Below are 18148 nucleotides of genomic sequence, written 5' to 3' on the forward strand. Positions count from 1 at the left end.
CAGTGTAAAGATGGTCGTCCCTTGTCCTCCCGAGACAGACGGAGCCTTCACGATTTGGAGGGGAAACTGCAGGTGCTTCGACGCAGGAGCAGACACCTGGAAATTGCAGAGAGGAACTGCTGCACTAAAGTGGGCAGTGCTCTCAGACCTTTCAAGGTGACTGTCCATTAACTGATGGCTTGTGTCTTTGTCATATGTGAATTTTATAAATGTGTATAAAATGTATGTGTGCTTCAACTATATTATTTTTTGTTTATACTTACAACAAGCTATGTAACATTTGATGCATTTTAATCTCCACAACTGTTTCCAAACTCGTCCTTTGTACTGAATTTTAACTCCGCTCCAGATTCACTTTTAGTTCTTCTATAGTCATCTGCGTATTTACATAATTCCCATGGGTAGTCTACACCTAATTTGTCCCAGGGCATTCTGCATATCTCAGGTAGGATCTCTGTCCCCAGAGATGGAACAACCCGACCTCAAACTGGTCTTTCATTTTTTTCCAGATCAGAATGATCAAATAATTCCCCAGCATAAATGCATTTGTCTTCACTATTAAAGCTGTCATTAAAATACTATTACACGTATCACACTAACAGTATACTGTGTCGCATTATCTCAAGTCTACCATTTGTCAGAAGGAGACTAATCTGTCCTGAACTGAGCTATTTCCTCAAGTCTATAAGAAGACCTATTACTTTCAAAATCACCCTTTTAAACACTCAACGAGGCAGTTACTAGAATTGTACATTTTACATTTTATTATTAAGTATATTTTACATAATTTAATGCCCCTAAAATTCCATTGGTAGAATTGGGCTTAATGATAAATAATGGTATGTCACCCCAAGGGTGTCGGAGCAGCCCCTGCATGCTTAATCATCATTTTATGATTGTGTGAGTGCTTGAGTTAATTACACATTTCCTGCTTTATTTTTTATTTTTTTTGGTTAATCAGGTATGAAAATGCACAGCAGTCTGTCTTTAAAACATTGTGACTCACATTCTCGTCTTTCTTCATCTTAAACCCCAAAAATGCTTTAAATCATTGTTAAGCCTCATTTATTTCATCAGGTATTTTTGTATCTTCTGCTATGAACAAAAGTTATAAATCAGGCTGCTCTGTTCAGAACCCATCTCTGAAAAGGACAGCGTGAGTCCCACATCATTCTCCTAATTCACTTTTCTGCTGCCACAGCTATTCAATTTCCAGTCTTTTACTGCACTGCAGGAATGCCCAAACATTATAAACCGCTGTCTGTAATAGTTTGACTTTATCCAAGGGGGTTGCTGCTAATGACAGTCCCCAGACTCAAATATGAACAGTAATGATTTGGGAGATTTATTTACTGTGTATTCGGGCACTGGCCTAGAGTGATAAGCCAAATGATTGTTGTTTGTCTAGTACAGAGCCACCACTGCTTTTTTACACTTGACAGTCTGACATTTGATGGTTATGATTTTTTACACTTGGACATTTTCTGCTGATGAAAAGATGCAAAGCTTCTCCTATAAAAGCCATACAAAATGATCTGTGGAGTTGTGGCTTAGTTATTTTGTTGTGATGTGCTTTGCCATTTTGGCTGCCACACGCCTCTGCCTCCGTGGTGCAGCCTCCCTGCCGTCTGGGCTGTGCCTCTGCCTCCTTTTGTCACCTTAGGCCCTGCTGCCAGGTTTGTGGGCTGTGCCATATGGTCCCTCCTTGATGAAAGACATGATGGCGAGGGTTTTGTCTCTTCAAAGTACATGCTATTGATATTCATTTGTGTCTTGCTGTACATTGATTGTGCCAGTTTTTAGATCCACACTACTACTGTGTAAGTGCGCACTTAACGATTTATATCAAGGCGATTTGTAAATTAAACTTTTTGTGTTTGTCCCTACAGATTGTGCTTGGCATTTTCTTCATCCTGGTGGCATTGCTGTTTATTGTTGCCTTATTCATTTCAAAGTAAATACTCTTATCATCTCATTTAAGAGTAGTATTTACATGTATGTGTTAATACTTGTATCTCTGTGTGGTAGTTTGGATAAAGCTCTCCACTCTGCAGGCATCAGCTCTGGGTTTGTAGTCTTTGGCACAAATCTCACCAATCCCCTGAACGAACTTCTGTTGGTACTGCAACCTGTGAGTACTCTTTCATCTCCTCTCTGGAAATATGCGCACTCCTGTTTGTAAGCAGGTATGCTGCTTAATACATTAAGTACAAAGGCTGTCCAACCCATTGAGATCCTATATCAGATATGAGCACAAGAAATATTTCAAAAATATGAGGGGCAATTTCAGTACTTGCTAATTCTGTAGCATGTGTTGAGCGGCTTTGATAGTTGACTGAAAGAAATTGACATTAGCAAACTTTTATCATTGGCAAGCTAAATTTATCATTCCGTGCTTTGTATTCTATTAGAGAATTTGAAGGGAAAAAAACTTGATTGACAGCTCACAGTATTTAAGAATTGCTTCATACACTGTGGCATTGATTAAATGTCTACACAAAGCATTCAAAGCATTGACCTTGATGTTTCAGTCAGACATTAAGTGCACCATGCAATGAATAGATCAGTATTTCTGTTGCGCCATTGTAATTCTGCCTAAAAAGCATTACTGTAGAGTTAGCAGCCAGAAAGCAGTTCCACTTCATTTGACACTGTAAACACATGCGGAACACTATTTATAAAATTAGTTGGCCCACATTGAGTATTATTTATAATAGACCTGCCATTTTGAGCATCCCAAAGAGGTAGCCAACTAATTCATTTGGATATAAACATCAAACTGACCGTTGTCTCTTAAATTTCAGGTTTTCCCATTAGATTACATTCTGATCACTGTTATCACCATGTATTTCGTGTTCACATCCATGGCTGGTATTCGCAACATGGGCATTTGGTTCTTTTGGATAAGGGTAAGCAGCGTGCACACTTAAATCAACTTAATAGTTCAAGCATTAATTGTCCTTTTTATTTTCTCTTTCTGTAGCTTTACAAAATCAGACCAAAGCGCACTCGACCCCAAGCTCTGCTCTTCCTTTGTATGATTCTCCTATTGATCGTTCTGCACACCAGCTACATGATCTACAGCTTAGCACCTCAGTACGTCATGTATGGCAGCCAGAAGTATCTTGTAGAGGTAAGTAATACATATGAAATATTTATTCATCCACACATTCTGTGTGAGAGACAACAGCAAGAGTGGTCAGTTGAAGGTAGGAGTGGGCAATATGGCAACAAATTATTATCATGATTTTCTTAGAGCCAGATAAGATTAAATGTTTATCATTTATTTATATATTTAATCATATAGATGTTTATTTTTCTATTTCTTTAAGAGGTAAAGTCATCATCTTCTGAAAGTTCACACTTCACTGTGATTGGTTAAAGGGCCCATATTAAGGATTGAGCTCACAAGAGTCAGTTTTGCGTAATATAGGACCTTTATATCCCACTGTCACTCACTGAAAGCCTTATAGATGTGAACCAAAAGGAGAAGTGTGTTAATAATAAAAAAGATATCTGCTTAAAATGAAGAAATTGTGAATCACGTTAAACAAAATAGCAGATTGTCACAAGCATCAGATCATGTTCAGTTTTTAACCCCATGTCATGCAGCCCTAGAAAGGGGGTTCAGATGACTTATAGAAAATTGTGGGGCTTTTAGTGCTATATAGGCCTGTCACATTAGCAAATTTTGAAATACGATATATTGATATATTACAATATATTGTAGTAAGTACATAAATAAGTAAGTAAATACAGACAATAAATAATAATATTGAAACCAAACCATAAAGCAGCATTATCCCCCAGAGTCAATTCTAATTATGATATTGTTTAAAATATACAAACTGCAATAAATAGATGACAGAATTCAATGCTCAAATCGTAAGTTTGTATCTATAATTAGTTATAATTTCACCTTCTACAGCTCTGATCTCATCGTAGTAAATAAAAATAAGCAAACTCATACAAAGAAAAAGTTCCCAAGATAAGTAATGACCCCCAAAAAAGTATTGTTCCAACTATCATATACTACACAGTCGATATAGTATGTATCATTGCTGGCATATTGCTGTAGTTCCATTTCAAACTGTTTCAACCATGTGCTGAAGTTCTTGTTGAGAAGTGAAATAGTTTGAGAAATACAGTGCTGCAGCAGCCACTTTCTCTGTCTGTGTGGGTGTACAGTACAGTATGCATGTGGTTTAGATGCAATGTTATCTGTCTTAATAAAAAATACTGTTAAATTTTCAACTCTATTTTAAAACACACAGAATATTACTCTATATAAAATGATTTAGATTACACACAATGCACTGTATTTGAGTAGCATCTCCTCTACTGCTATATTCTGTGATATGATCTCTTGTGTGTTTTTCCTCAGATGCCCTCTGTGGATAATGGTACCTTCAGCACCACGAGGAGCTGTGATGCAGATGCGCCTGAGGGTAAGTCTGTCACAAAGCACGCAGAGGTAGCACTGGTCCAATGGTGAGATGTTGAAAGAACTTACCACACACGCCATTAAAGATTTATCCCTCTCTGGTTCAGCTTATACTAGGAGAATCATGATACATTGTATGCTGTGCAATTGAGCTGTGCAGTCATGTGGAATGATTGTGCACCCCAATATCAAGATAATTAAACCCCCTTTCATATAAGATAGTCAATATAAGTTCAAGTAAATGGTAAAGATCAGCTTTGAGTGTTTTCTCTTTTGTGAAAATCTGTCTAAAGCTACAGAGACTTATACAATATGGTGGTTGACGCTCTCAGGACCTAGAACATTCATCTTACCATGGTTTACTGCAGTTCCATAGCATTTTTTAAAACACCTTCCTCTTTATCAATCCTCTGAGAACTACATTTTATCTAAACAAGTTGCCATCAGAAACAAATATAGTGGTGGTGATCTGGGTTGGATTAATTGTGCACTTAACAAACAAAAAAAAACAGTTGATACCAGTGTACAGAAATCTTAAGAAGTCAAGTGTGCTCCCAACTTTTTCACATAACAATATAATCGTACTTTATTATTCAATGGAGGATAAATTATCAAGGACAAACATTTACTGGTGCAATTACGTGACCACTTGCTGTTTCCATGCCAACCTTTATTACACTAAATCAGCTATGAAGTGCGAATGTGCAGAACATTGCCTTTCTAGCTTTGTCTTGATAATTTATTAATTTGTCTGAAAATATATTTTAAGACATGCAGAAAGATCTACTTGTTCTGAACTGAAGATGGTGTAGCTATGAGATAATAACCATGCATATAATTTGAGATTTTATAGGTTTATTTTCTTGAACACAAACATTTTTCATCATTTTTCAAACATGCTAATGAAAACGTAATATAATCAGCAGCTTTCTAAACCAGCAAATAATGCACAATGGAATAAATAGTGCAGGGTTTTAACTTTCACTGATAGAATTTGAATTATTTAAACATTCTTCTCTCAATTTTCTCCCTCAATCTATGCATAATTAATAGCTCGTATTACAAAATAAAATAAAATGATGTAGTTAAAATGTGCAACAATTGGCAAATGTTAAATAACTGATTGTTTCTTCATCATTAATGGACACCTATTGTCTTTGATTGGCTTCAAACTGGAAATCAGTAACATAGGGATCTGAGTAAGATAAGTCTGATCAGTACTGTGCCGTGAAATACATACAAATGGGATTATACCATGGTCAGTGAGATGCCGTGCATTATTTGTGAATAACCGCACACGTAATCTGGCAACAGTTAATAATCACTGTTCTACTGCTGTGTTCATGTGGTCCTTGGGAACTCTGGAAAATGTTTTTCCAAGTTGATAAATGCACATGAGCGCTGGCACGATTGGAAAAACAACTCAAGCCAAAACCATCTGCCCGAGTTCTGTACTGGATATTACTTGCTCTGTGGAGATGAAGGAAAATCAACTGATTGATCTATTTATCTAACACCTTTGAGCTCTTTGACTAGAAGTTATTACATTCAGGGGTTTACTGCTTCAACAAAAACAATGCCCTAAACATCCATCGACAGCCAAAAGGTTGTCAGATTTAAAAGTGAACTATTTTCACTTGGAGCAGTGCGTTACACAGTTTTAATACATGCCACAGAGTAATCTAGGCTCTGCACCAGTGCATTAAAACAGTGTAACATACAGCTCCTATAGTTTTAGTCCTAACTGAAGCAACAACATGTAGAGGTGAGGCTATACCTGGCCTGAATGCAGCACTTACAACTACTACTTAACTTCATTTGTTACCCATCATTCAGAACATAATGTAAATCAGTCTTCTGTAATAAGTTTCCATTGACAAGGTAATCACAAGCCGCATTCTTCTGAAGCACAATCATATGATGCAGTTCGCTAAAAGGCCTCCATTCTGTCGGCTGCTGAGGTTATGCTGCTGTGCCATTTTCTAGAACTTTCCAGCTAGCAGGAAAAAGTATGATCTTATGGCCTTCGAAGTTACAAATAGACTTCACAAAGTATCTGGTGGCAGACCCCGGAGTGCTCTTTAAATGCAGCTTGTTCATTCTTCTGTGTTCACATATGTATTTCTGTTCAGCCTACTCACCCCATTTATGCCGACTTGAACTCTCGCCGCTCCAATATCTCTCAGACTTCGGTTTTAAAGCATATTCCATCAGTTGACTTGAAAGTTCCTTAAATAGATAATCTTATTAATGAGCCAAGTTTAAATAATTTATAGATCCATGGAGCCCAGTTTCAACCTGCAAAATTCTTGGGGTTGCACAAGCAGTCGCTGTCAGATTCTCACTAACCATTGCACTCAGTATATATTCTGGTTTGGGCTTTGATCATGTTGTAGGGCCTAATTTAAAAGCTGGTACATTAACATTACCTTCTACCATCTGGTCTTGTCTATGGAATTATTATACTGCTACTCCTCCATGTTCAGGCAAAGCAAATCGTTTTTCAGTTCACAATTTCTTCTTTGACTGACAATTTTCTAATCATTAAGGATCCTTTACCTATCAGTCTAGCAGCTCTAAATACGAATTTCTCTGACATATTGACATGTTTGATTTTATTTCAAGCCCTGTATCTCCCATCAAAGATTTATCAGTATTTGTGTCCATTTTCTAATGATTGTCAGCACATCACAGAAATGAACTGTCTCTGCAGTTGTTTATGGCTGCCGTGTTAGCACCATCATCACATAAGCGTTGCACGTTATTGGCTGCACCAGGTCCCTTGGCAGCTTCGCCAACAGTGAAAATGACATCTGTCCAGTTTCCATGGCTTAATTTCTATCGCCAAAACTAAAAAAAAAACACACAATATGATTAAAAAGCTGTAGGGTTACTTAAAATGCTAGATAGTGTTTATTTCATGAATTATCAACAAATATCTTTTCAGCCTTTATCAAACAATCCCATTGTCAGTTTTGCTTTGTTTGTTTTATTGGTCCATAAAACGCTGAGGCTAAAATCATGACCTTGACATGTTTTAAAGCTGCACTATGTAACTGTTGTGGTGTGGGTTCTGCCGTCTGCTTGTCTCTATGGAGAGATGAATATTTTGGAATGTTCCACAGTACGACATTAAAAACATCTGTCTGGCATATTTTAAATTGCAGATGTTTTTGTTGCTAAAATATTTTACTCTGGCTGGTTTGCTTGCATCTTCACAGAGCTGACAAGTAACATGGCCTGGTAACTTCATATTTATGACTCCGTGATGCATAGTGGTGTGCAGAAATATCGAAATATCGATATATCGTATCGTTTAATGTGATGATACAGTATCGATGCCGTGGGCTGCTGTATCGATATATCACCAAGAGTATTTTTTGGTATGTAGTGCTACAGTTTTGTTGCTTGTTTTGATGATTAAAATGTGTGTGTTTCATGCACAAGAAGTGATTTAACAAAGACTTTTTTCTATCACAGCCATGATGTAACCTTTATTTTTGAACCATATTGAATCGATTTGAAATATATCGTATTGAATTGAAAGTGCACTGTATCAAAATATGCGTTGTATCATTGCCTATGTATCAAGGTATGTATCATATGAGCAACTTCTTAATGATACCCAGCACTGGTGATGCCGAGATTTAATGCCAGACTCCGGAATATACTTTAACGTCTTCATAGACAATTTGGTCCCATACCCTCCACCAGAAAAATTGCATAGAGCACCTTTAACATACTTGGACGAGCATGTTATTCTTGCATTAGTTTAGCAGTGTATATTTCAGTCCTTTTTCAAATGCTATTAGTCCTGGACATGTTTGAAATGTGCACTGAGATTTGATGTTAAAGAAATCAATCAAATAAACAAACAAACAAAAAAGATCATGTCATAAAAATCACAATTGGATATTTTTGAATAAGATCAGTCTCAGTATGGTATATGTGGTATGGTATATTTTCAATTTCCTGATGGTAATGTGAAGTGCTGTCAGTTTCCTAGCAACTTGGCCGTCTCCACACTGTTGTTTTAAAGAGCTCGCAGGGATGATGGTCATAGTTTTATGCATTTACTCACTAGTGTCAGGTGTCCAGGCAATTTTCTACACACCACTCCCTCATCCCCAAAACAAATTAATAGTAATTTTCCAGCAACATGGGGATTAGCACCAATTTATGACACAATGAAAAATGTCAGTCAAAAGTTTTACTCCTGTGAGGTATTTAAATATCTATAATCCTTCTGTTTAAAAACAGAAGCATTATTGGGTTTTATGTCAAAGGTATTGGCATGTTAGAGGTCAAATCTATATTAATATTGACTTTCAGAGACATGTAATTGGAAATCAACCTCTGCTTAAGGTGGATTTATTGGATGTAACAAACAATGCATTTTCTGTTAATTTTTATCATAATAGCACTTGAGGATTTTTACAAGGTTTTAAAATCATGTATCAAATGTATCTTACGAAAAATTTAAATAGTCTATAAATACTCTCCAAAGGATAAAATAAAACTGCAGTGGTTATGTTTCAGTACTTCTACTAATACTACTTGTATGCAGAAGCTTAAATTGATTTTGAATTCGTTTAAAATAAGAACTAGAATATTGTACTAAGAAAAAACAAAACAAAAACCTTTCGCCTGGAAATGTGAATGATAACGACGTATAACATGGTACGCCAAACAATCTGCCAGTAACCCACTCAATGTACATACCGGACCTGACCTGCTGTCAATATAAATCCAGTGTAGTGCAGCTCGCTTGTCTGTGAATTTACCTTGAATGTGAAAAGTATTGCTTGACACTAACAAAAATATCCTTTAAGTTTAACTGGTAACAGAAGATATAAATTAACAGCATGCTCAAAAGACATATGAAACAAAGTAAAGTGAAAGCTTATGTATTAACATGACTTTTTCTACAGACTATGGTGTCTAGTATCTTGTGTATAGTAGCTTTATATATGTGCCTTTATGTTTGTGTTCCAGTACATAGCTGATCGTTATACATAATGCATGGACATGGACTCTCACTCGAGTATCATAAGTCAAGGTGATAGCACCTATACAATGGCCTGCGCTCTACACTCCCAACGAGAATTTGCAGGTCACAGGAGTACACAGTAACATATTTAAAGTTCTTATGTCAGGTTAGTTACTCATTTCACAAAAACATAGTTAACATAATTATATTTAAAGATTTATTTCCACATGTCCAGCAGATATGAGGTAATTCCACTACTGTTACATAGCAACCATCATTTTAACAAGGCCCAAAACTTGTCTTATTTGCACAATAGTTATGAGTAGTCTGCGCTGTAGATTGTATAAAGAATTGGACTAAGAGAGTGACATCACCCACAAAGTCGGCTCTAGTCAAATGAACCTTACAATTCTCGTGGTTACAGGGGCGCATATAGGGTTAATACGAACATTTTAAGACCACAATGACGAGGCTCACAGCAGCAGCTACAGAGAGAGGGGTGAAAATATTCCAATGTAAGTCAATGGGAGCCAGGGTCAGAAGGGGCCGGAAGTGCCTCCATGCTAATTTTCACTTTGGCCTGCAGCAGCTAGCCCATTAGCTATGTTCATTTATGTATACAGTCTATGGTCTGCACGTAAACTGTCCTTGCACTTTGGATGGAATTCTGTGTATTGGCGATATAGGCAGAGGTATTTTCCTATTTTTGTGCTTCTCAACTTCTTCTCAACTTTTTTACGCAAACTGCTATTTAACTGATCTCTGATAAATATTTACCACAGGTACTATCCCACCAACCAGCGTAATAAATAGGAAAAGAAGGGTAAGATAGAAAGGTTTAATACCATACTGTGAAACATTCCAGCAATAATGTCTGCATGGAGAAAAGCATTTGATGGACCCTCCACCAGAAAAGTGACACAATGCACCTTTAAAGACACCACTGTTGAAAATTATTTATAGGACCCACTTGGAGCCCTGAGATTTAGTTTGCAGAGGAGCTGTGTAGAGAGGAGACACTGAGAATCAGGAATAGTCTAGTACTTCTATTATAAGCTTTAGCCTGGCCAACCTTTAGTATAAGATCCTCTCATAAAACCATTCATGCTCATACAATTAATTCACTTGGATCAAATCCTGTAGTGTACCTCTACTAATATTTATTACGTTACTATATTTTCCTGAGGTAAGACATCTGAACAGGGTATTTGATTGGTTTAAAATGTACATTTGTGCTCTTTTTTCCTTCTGACAAAAATCTTGTACCAAATTAAGCGCTGATAAGATCTCTCAGTCAGCTTTTATTGTGGCATTTTCTTCTCTTAGACCAGAAAGATTAATCAGTCACATAAAAAGAAATAACAACAGGCCATTTCAACCTGGAGAGACTCAAGACAGACACAAGGAGAAAAAAGTATTAGTAGTTTTATTGGATGAGTTGGCTTTGTCCAACTCATGCAGAAGACATTGTGATGAAGGGCGTGGACACTGGAGGTGGTAGAGGTGAGGCCGAGGAGAGTGAAGGGGACAATGAGATGATGAGAAGCTGGGAGGGTGCTGGGAAGAAGGTGGAGCATGGCACAAAACCAGTGGGGGTTTAAATTGGACAGGAGGAGGTGCAGCGAGCAGCAGGGAGGAGCACCGTATTTGGAGTGAGGCTAACACTAACATTTTTTAATTTTAACATCCTTAGTTGATGCACCGTTTAAGTTTCTAGTTACTCTCCACAGTCCATGTAGCCAGGCTGTCGCCACCTAGTGCCTCCACTCAATTTAATTTCTTTCAAGCGAATAGGTCAGGAATTGGAATACACTAGACGGCCAATCAGCGAAGAGCTGTGAAGCCATGTCTGGGTCCCTTTTGTGGTACAGCACAACAGTAAACAAAGTGATCGAGATGGATGTAGACGAAGCCGTACATTCTATGTTGACAACGATTCCCAAGATCGAGGCTTTAAAGCCGAGACAAAGAGAATGTTTGGTGAATTTTATCAAGGGGAAAGATGTTATTACTCTTTTTCCTACCGCATACATACATCACTACCAAATAGCAGCGATTGGTTAAATTAAAAAAGTACCCACCTATCGTAGAGCGAATGAATCCTAATGCTGCAGATGGTTTCCATGGAGTAAAACCGGCTGATAAATGAGGCTACAGTCCATACACCAGGTTTGCTCTTTAACATATATAACCCCAAATGCGTTTTCTTTGTCTGTGAGTATTTCATCACTCACTGAGAATTCTTTTATGAGTTAAAAAAAAAAAATCACTTATTTTCTCTGGTCTTTGATGTCCCGTGGCTTTATACATGTTTGACTATGTGCTTTGAATCACAGTCTGTACAGCCATGTTACAAACAGTGTGAGAGGAGCAGCTCAGCGGGGCTGCCTCGAAAGCTCCAGATGGTTTTCTAATATAGCCAGACAGTGCATTCATCTCCCCATCTTCAGCTTTTGTTTACTGTTTTATTTAGTGGAAATATTAGACAAGTTCAGAAGTAAGTTTGTTTAATTTGACTCACACAGTGCAAGCTAATGGTTGGCTCTTTCCACTATATGACGTCAGCTGTCTCCTCCATGCCTGCCAATACTCATCCATGCTCATAAAAAGACAATGACTCAGCTTCAATTTTTCTATTATTCGCGCCGTCTCTGCTAGCCAGATCAATAACAGTATCAGTTCTGTCAAATTCCTGGAGCGCTATCACTCGAAAGGTGATCTCATCCACTATAAAAACTGTTACACTTTATAGAAGCAATGAAACCACCAGCCTTCAACCATGTATTAACTGTTCAGCTGCTGTTCAGTCTCTCAGTCGTTCGATATGCTGGTCGATCTGGCTTGGTCCAAATTATTCTCTTTTACCAGTAGTGGATTCCTTTAAAAGAACGTCTGTCATGTGTAAAAATCAACTTTAAGTGATTTCTATAATGCTTTTAAAACTTTATAAAAAATGTGTTTGTGTACGTGTACAGTACCTCTTAATATACAGTTCGATTTAAAACTTCCAACTCTTACATTTTTTTAATCTATAGAGATAGATTTATACGGGTCTTTTCATTTTTATTTCTTTTTAAATATTTATTCATTCACTTCCTTTGTTTACAGTGTAAGGATTTAGATCAGAACTCAAGGCGAACTTTTGCTTCCAAGATAATCTTATAGAGCGAGCGGATTGAATGTCACAGTTTGGGGCTTCAATTCCAGCTCCCACAGATGAGTGCTGTTGTTGTGTGGTTGGGCAAGACACTTCACCCACCTCGCCCCTAGTGTCTGAGTACACTATTGTATGATCATGTGTGTTAATGGGCGAGTGGTTTCTTAATGAAAAGCGTTTTGAGTGCCTTGAAAGTGGAAAAGCGAAAGGAAAAAAATATATATAATTTACCAAAAAGTCTATAGAGATACAAAAACAATGTAAAAAGTAAAACATCTCAATAAGATACTGGCTCACTCGCGGCAAATACATGTATCACACTATAAAATACTTTAGAATGAGAGCTAAGTTTAGTCATTTCCACTGGTTTAACATTAGGCAAACTGAAAATTCACCATTATGTTTCATGCAATTTTTTTACACCAACATGAAGACCTACCTCAAAATCATCTGGATTAGTGTACTTTTTTGGATTTCTTTTGTCATTTAGTTGATTAAACTGGCAGTGGTCTCTTATTTGAACGTTTTTCCACGTTCTTTTTTTCTGCATAAATAGTTATTTTTGCATGAACTTCCGTGCAGATGTAGTCTTGTGAGTGCAGTTTGAGTCTGATATATAGAGACACATAATTGTTTTAAGAGCTTTTGCCAGGCTTTCTTTTTTTGTCAACTAATTGATTGGCAGGGCATAATCGATCGGCAGGGCATGTCTTTAGTAAACTACAACTCTAGTATTTTTCCAGTAATTTATATAAAATTAAAACTGACCCCAAAACTTAAGCATTTCAACTTGAATACCCATCCCCTCATTATTAAACCATGCTTGCATTAATATTACATGTCAACCTTGTCACATGTCCAAGCTGTTTCCTTTGACTTTTCAACAAAGACGGGTTGTATGTAAGGCTCTATTAAATGTTGCATCACTGCAGCTTTATCTATGGGCCAGAGCAGATCCACGCTGACACTGACATGGGTTTCCTCTTCTCCCCACTCTGCTTGTCTTTTTGAGTTACAGTGACAAAATGCCCCAGGCCCTCCTTCATGTGCTATTTGCCCAGCATTTTTGGCTTGAATCGTACCACAGACGCAATGCCCTCTTTGGATAAATCATTAGAAATACATTGAAATTGATTTGTCACTTTTATTTTTTATAGCAACTTCGCGGTCCCCAACAGTTCAAACTAAACATGCTTGGCTTTAAAGGTCCTGTATTACGCAAAACTGGCTCATGTGAGATTTTACCCATGTTACCATGTTGTATCCTTCTCAAAAACATACCTGAAGTTGGGTTTTGCTTCATTCTCGCATGTTTGAGTAACCTCCAAAGCTCAAAACGTGAAGGTGTATGGAGTTTAAAAACACAGTGGAACACAGACATGAAAGAAGAACTCAACCTAAATGTGCAGAATTTGTGTGTTAAACATGTGAATGAAACAAAACACAACTCATGTTATGTTTATGATGAAGACACATTATATAACAGATCAGAAAATAGCGGAATATGAGCCCTTTAATATTTTAGTTACATATATCCAAGGATACATTCTTTGTCTGCTTTATTTTCGACAGCCTTACCACAAGTGCATGGCGATTCAATCAAAGAAGCGTGAATGTTGGCATTATGTTTTCAAGGTGTTTGAATAGCGTAAAATGCGTGTAATGGAAAGCTTTGTGTTTCTTTACTTTAGAAAATGTGTTTGCTCGTGCTCAAATTACAAAGATGCTTAAAAGTATGAGTTATGTCTACAAAAAGGATATGGTGTATTTTTAAATGTTATTGTTCTGTTGTTTTGATGTTTCTATAAAAATATGGTCTATAAAAGGATTCATTTAAAATGCAGTTTGACTGAAGATTCTGACAGGTCTTTTTGGCACTTGATTTAAATGCTTTTCTTGTTTTTTACAGACCAGTGCACTGTGACCAGATCTTATCTCTTCCTGCACAAGTTTTGGTTCTTCAGCACTATCTACTACTTTGGCAACTGGGCCTTCATTGTTGTAAGTTGTCTTTGTACAAATCATTAAGATGCATTGTGTAACTTTTCCGTCACTTGCTTCTTTCTATGGATAGGTCATTGCTCTGGCTGGAAAGTTCCACAGTGTGACATTAAACAGCTCTACCTTACAAATGTTAAATTACAGGTGGTTTTATAGCTCAAAAACTAATAGAAAAACTGGCATTCTGACTGTGAGCGGTGGGTCTGGTTTGGTCTACATGAAGCAAGAAGATAGAAAGGTTTAATACCATGTGAAACATTCCAGACAAAGCAATCTCCATGGAAAAATGCATATGACGAACTCTCCACCAGAAAAGTTATAAAATGCACCTTTAACTAGTAAAAAATAAGAAACATCTCAAAGATATCAGAACATACTAAATGAAATGGTTTTGTAACAGCCATAAAAACCTCTAAATAACACTCTTAACAACGACTAACTTGCAACAAAAAGTGCAGTCCCTTTTTCCACACTAAAGTTTAAGTCTAAAATATAAATTTGCCCAGTCTCACATGGTTACAGATAAAGTAGGGCTGTGAAATGAATCAAACTTTCTATCTTTTCTTATCATCAATGATCAGCTTGAATTTTTCTTTTCAATCAAGAGGTCCACAACCTAAACTCTGCTAGTAAAAACATTTGGTTTGGAGATGTGTTCATAAGATTAATATTAAAACAAAAGTAAAGATCATCATCTATCAAAATGAGGGAAAAAGCATGATTTCTTTTTTTTACCCAGCCCTAAGATGAAGTAGCATCTTAAAGGTGTACTGTGTCACTTTTCTGGTGGAGGGTCCATCAAATGCTTTTTTCCATGGAGATGTTATTGTATTGTCAAGAATGTTTCGCAGTGTGGTCTTAAACCTTTCTGTCTTCACATAGACCAAACCAGAACAAGTTACAGGTCAGATCTCTGAAGAGGCAACCCCGCTCATAGTCAGAATGCCGGTTTTTCTAAGTATTTTGAGCAGTAAAACCACCTGAACCAACTGAATGGTAGAAAGGCTGAAAGGTAGAGCTGTTTAATGCCATACTGTCTCCATAGAATCTCCATAGAAACAAGCAAGTGACTGATCCCCAACCAAAAAGTTACATAGTGCCCCTTTAGTAAAATATATTATGGTTAACTTATTTTTTTTGAATAGTCAACTGTATGTTTAAATCTACAATGTTTTAACGATGAAAATAAACTGTTCTCTTTTGTACGTTTGCATTAACCAAGCTAATATTGAAAACTTTTTCCTTGTTTCCCCCCTAGACCTTCCTGATCGGCCTGGTGGTCTCCTGCTGTAAAGGGAAAAAGTCTGTGATAGAAGGTGAGGTGGAGGCAGATGACTCAGACTTAAGTGATGACGAATATATCCACTAAAGAGAAGAAAAGGGCTCCCAGACTCTTCTGTGAACTCTGCTCGTCATCGTTTAGTCTTAAGAAGCCACTCATTTTTTAAAAGTTTCCTGTCTTCTGAGTTGGAGTGGAAATGCCCCTCACCTTTAAGAACCTAGCAGACTGATTGTTTTGTCTTTCAGTCAATATTACAGATGAAAGTGGGATTCAGGGAGTTTGGTTCATTTCAGCCCAACCATGAGAATTCACTTCCAACAGCTTTGATTCTGACAAGTTAATATTGTTTTTCACACTAAAATGCCTATTGCAGCAGACTGGGTGTTTCTGAATTTTATTTTTGAACTTCATACCAAGTTTAGGTGACATTTTAAACGCACTTTTGAATTGTTGGTACTGGTACATACATTTTCCTTTATTTTCTTTGATGATTTCCAAGTGTAAAATATTGATACCAAAGTGTTGACAGCACTGACAGTTTTCTGTTTATTTGCATTTGAGCTTGTTATTGTGTTGCATTTCTACAAGTTACTCAGTGGATCTTAGAATAAACAGCTAGGACCAACTATGACACTTTCAATTTACCGTATTTCACTGAATTTTGAGTGGATTGATTTATTGCTCTTACGTAAATGTAACAAAGTAATTCAAGTGGGATTTCATGTTTAAGAAGTTGCCAGTCATAATTATTGCTGTAACCTGTGTATATACAAAGTGAAAACAAAATGTACCTAATGAATGTCAATGCAACATGATGGGCACAAACTGACTGTGAATCAATTTGACCAACCAACTCTAGTTAACATTGTATATATTAAAAAAAATACAGTTGTAATTATTGAAACTGCTACTGAGATTTGCATCCTTTGTGGATAAATGAGACATTTATGCATGAAGCATTTCCAAAAAATAAAACCAATTTGTAAGTACTACTAGTTATTGCTTTTTCTGTGCACCGTGCCAACCCACATTCCTGTAACTTTTGTGAAGAACAGTTAGGAGAGAACTAACTATTTCTAAATGCAAAATGAAAAACTAATTCAATATTCTATTATTTGGGATGGTACAAGATATTTTACCACAAGATTGTGCACATGAGAAAAATAATTGAGATTTTTATTTTATTTTTTTTGCATTTTTTGGATCGGACAAAAATGTCACATGTTGGTGAGTTACATCTCTTACAGTTCCAAAAAGCATTACTAGAAATGTAAATAAAAATTGTGAGGCCAAAATTGGAAACTTAATCATGAAATTTATACTGTATATTAGGAATAATGTTAAAATCTCATCTTGTCTTATTCTCATGGGTCCAATCTCGTCTCGTTGAAATTTTGACTCATCCCATCCCTATTGATTATATATTTGACTCGATATTACAGGATTTTAGTCCATATTTACTAGTATTTTTGCTTCACTGAAAAAGTCAGTGGCTGAATTTCTTTCCTTTCAGTGTCATCTTTAAAATTGATTTGACCATTGTATCTACATGAAATAAACCCTCTCATATTATTCAGGGCCCAGTAGTTTACAGCAGTGTTTCTAATATAACAGCTTGCGGAGTGATGAGAGTATGTATCAAATGAAGCCGACAGTAAAACGTGGATTAGCATAGAGGCGCTGACGGCTCGCTGTGGATGGATTTGCATAAAACTCTGCGCTTGTCCAATTAAGAGCCTGTAGCGTGTATACCTTGTCATAACTACTCTGCAGACCTGTTCTGAGTTAAGCCATTATGTGATATGCCACCCCCACATGCACTAATAAACCAAATTAACTTTAAGCCAGAGAGGCGCATCAGGCCAGAGCTGGAGGGAGGGCTGGGTTACATCAGCTTTAAAGCTACAGTAGTCTGGTACAGGTACTGGCCTGCAGACACCTTCAAATGTTATGTCATCACAACGTTCAAAATTACAAAACAGAGATCAGCCACTGAAAGCAAATGTAAAACAGCTTTATACAAACACTGGTTAACTTATTTCAGATCTAGTAGTGTCTGGAACAGGGATCTCCAACCTTTTTCCTCTAGTGAGCTACCTTTACAAAATAAAAATGCCAGAGAGCTAATGATTTTAGTGGCCGCAAGAAACTGAGATGATTGTGAGAAAGAGGGCAAGCCTTTGGGTACAGTTAAATGCCCATAAAACAGGGGTCTCGAACATTTTTTCTTGAGTGAGCTACCTTTAGAAAACAAAAATTCCATAGAGCTACTCA

The 18148-nt window shown here is 36.9% G+C and overlaps 1 protein-coding gene across 1 annotated transcript in view; it reads left to right on the top strand.

The window, feature by feature from the left end:
- Window positions 1–16863, top strand: part of lmbrd1 (LMBR1 domain containing 1) — a 35270-nt gene extending 18407 nt beyond the window's left edge. Inside the window, exons 9-16 of the mRNA XM_020921309.2 lie at window positions 4–156; window positions 1890–1954; window positions 2029–2131; window positions 2805–2909; window positions 2984–3133; window positions 4385–4448; window positions 14501–14592; window positions 15851–16863. Coding sequence (XP_020776968.1) covers window positions 4–156; window positions 1890–1954; window positions 2029–2131; window positions 2805–2909; window positions 2984–3133; window positions 4385–4448; window positions 14501–14592; window positions 15851–15961 — 843 coding nt within the window. The 3' untranslated portion in view covers window positions 15962–16863. The remainder of the gene's footprint in view (window positions 1–3; window positions 157–1889; window positions 1955–2028; window positions 2132–2804; window positions 2910–2983; window positions 3134–4384; window positions 4449–14500; window positions 14593–15850) is intronic.
- Window positions 16864–18148: the final 1285 nt, after the last annotated feature.

Source organism: Boleophthalmus pectinirostris, unplaced genomic scaffold (assembly GCF_026225935.1).
Source record: "Boleophthalmus pectinirostris isolate CB_2022bp ecotype Guang Dong unplaced genomic scaffold, ASM2622593v1 HiC_scaffold_5, whole genome shotgun sequence".
In the NCBI taxonomy this organism is placed as follows: Eukaryota; Metazoa; Chordata; class Actinopteri; order Gobiiformes; family Gobiidae; genus Boleophthalmus; species Boleophthalmus pectinirostris.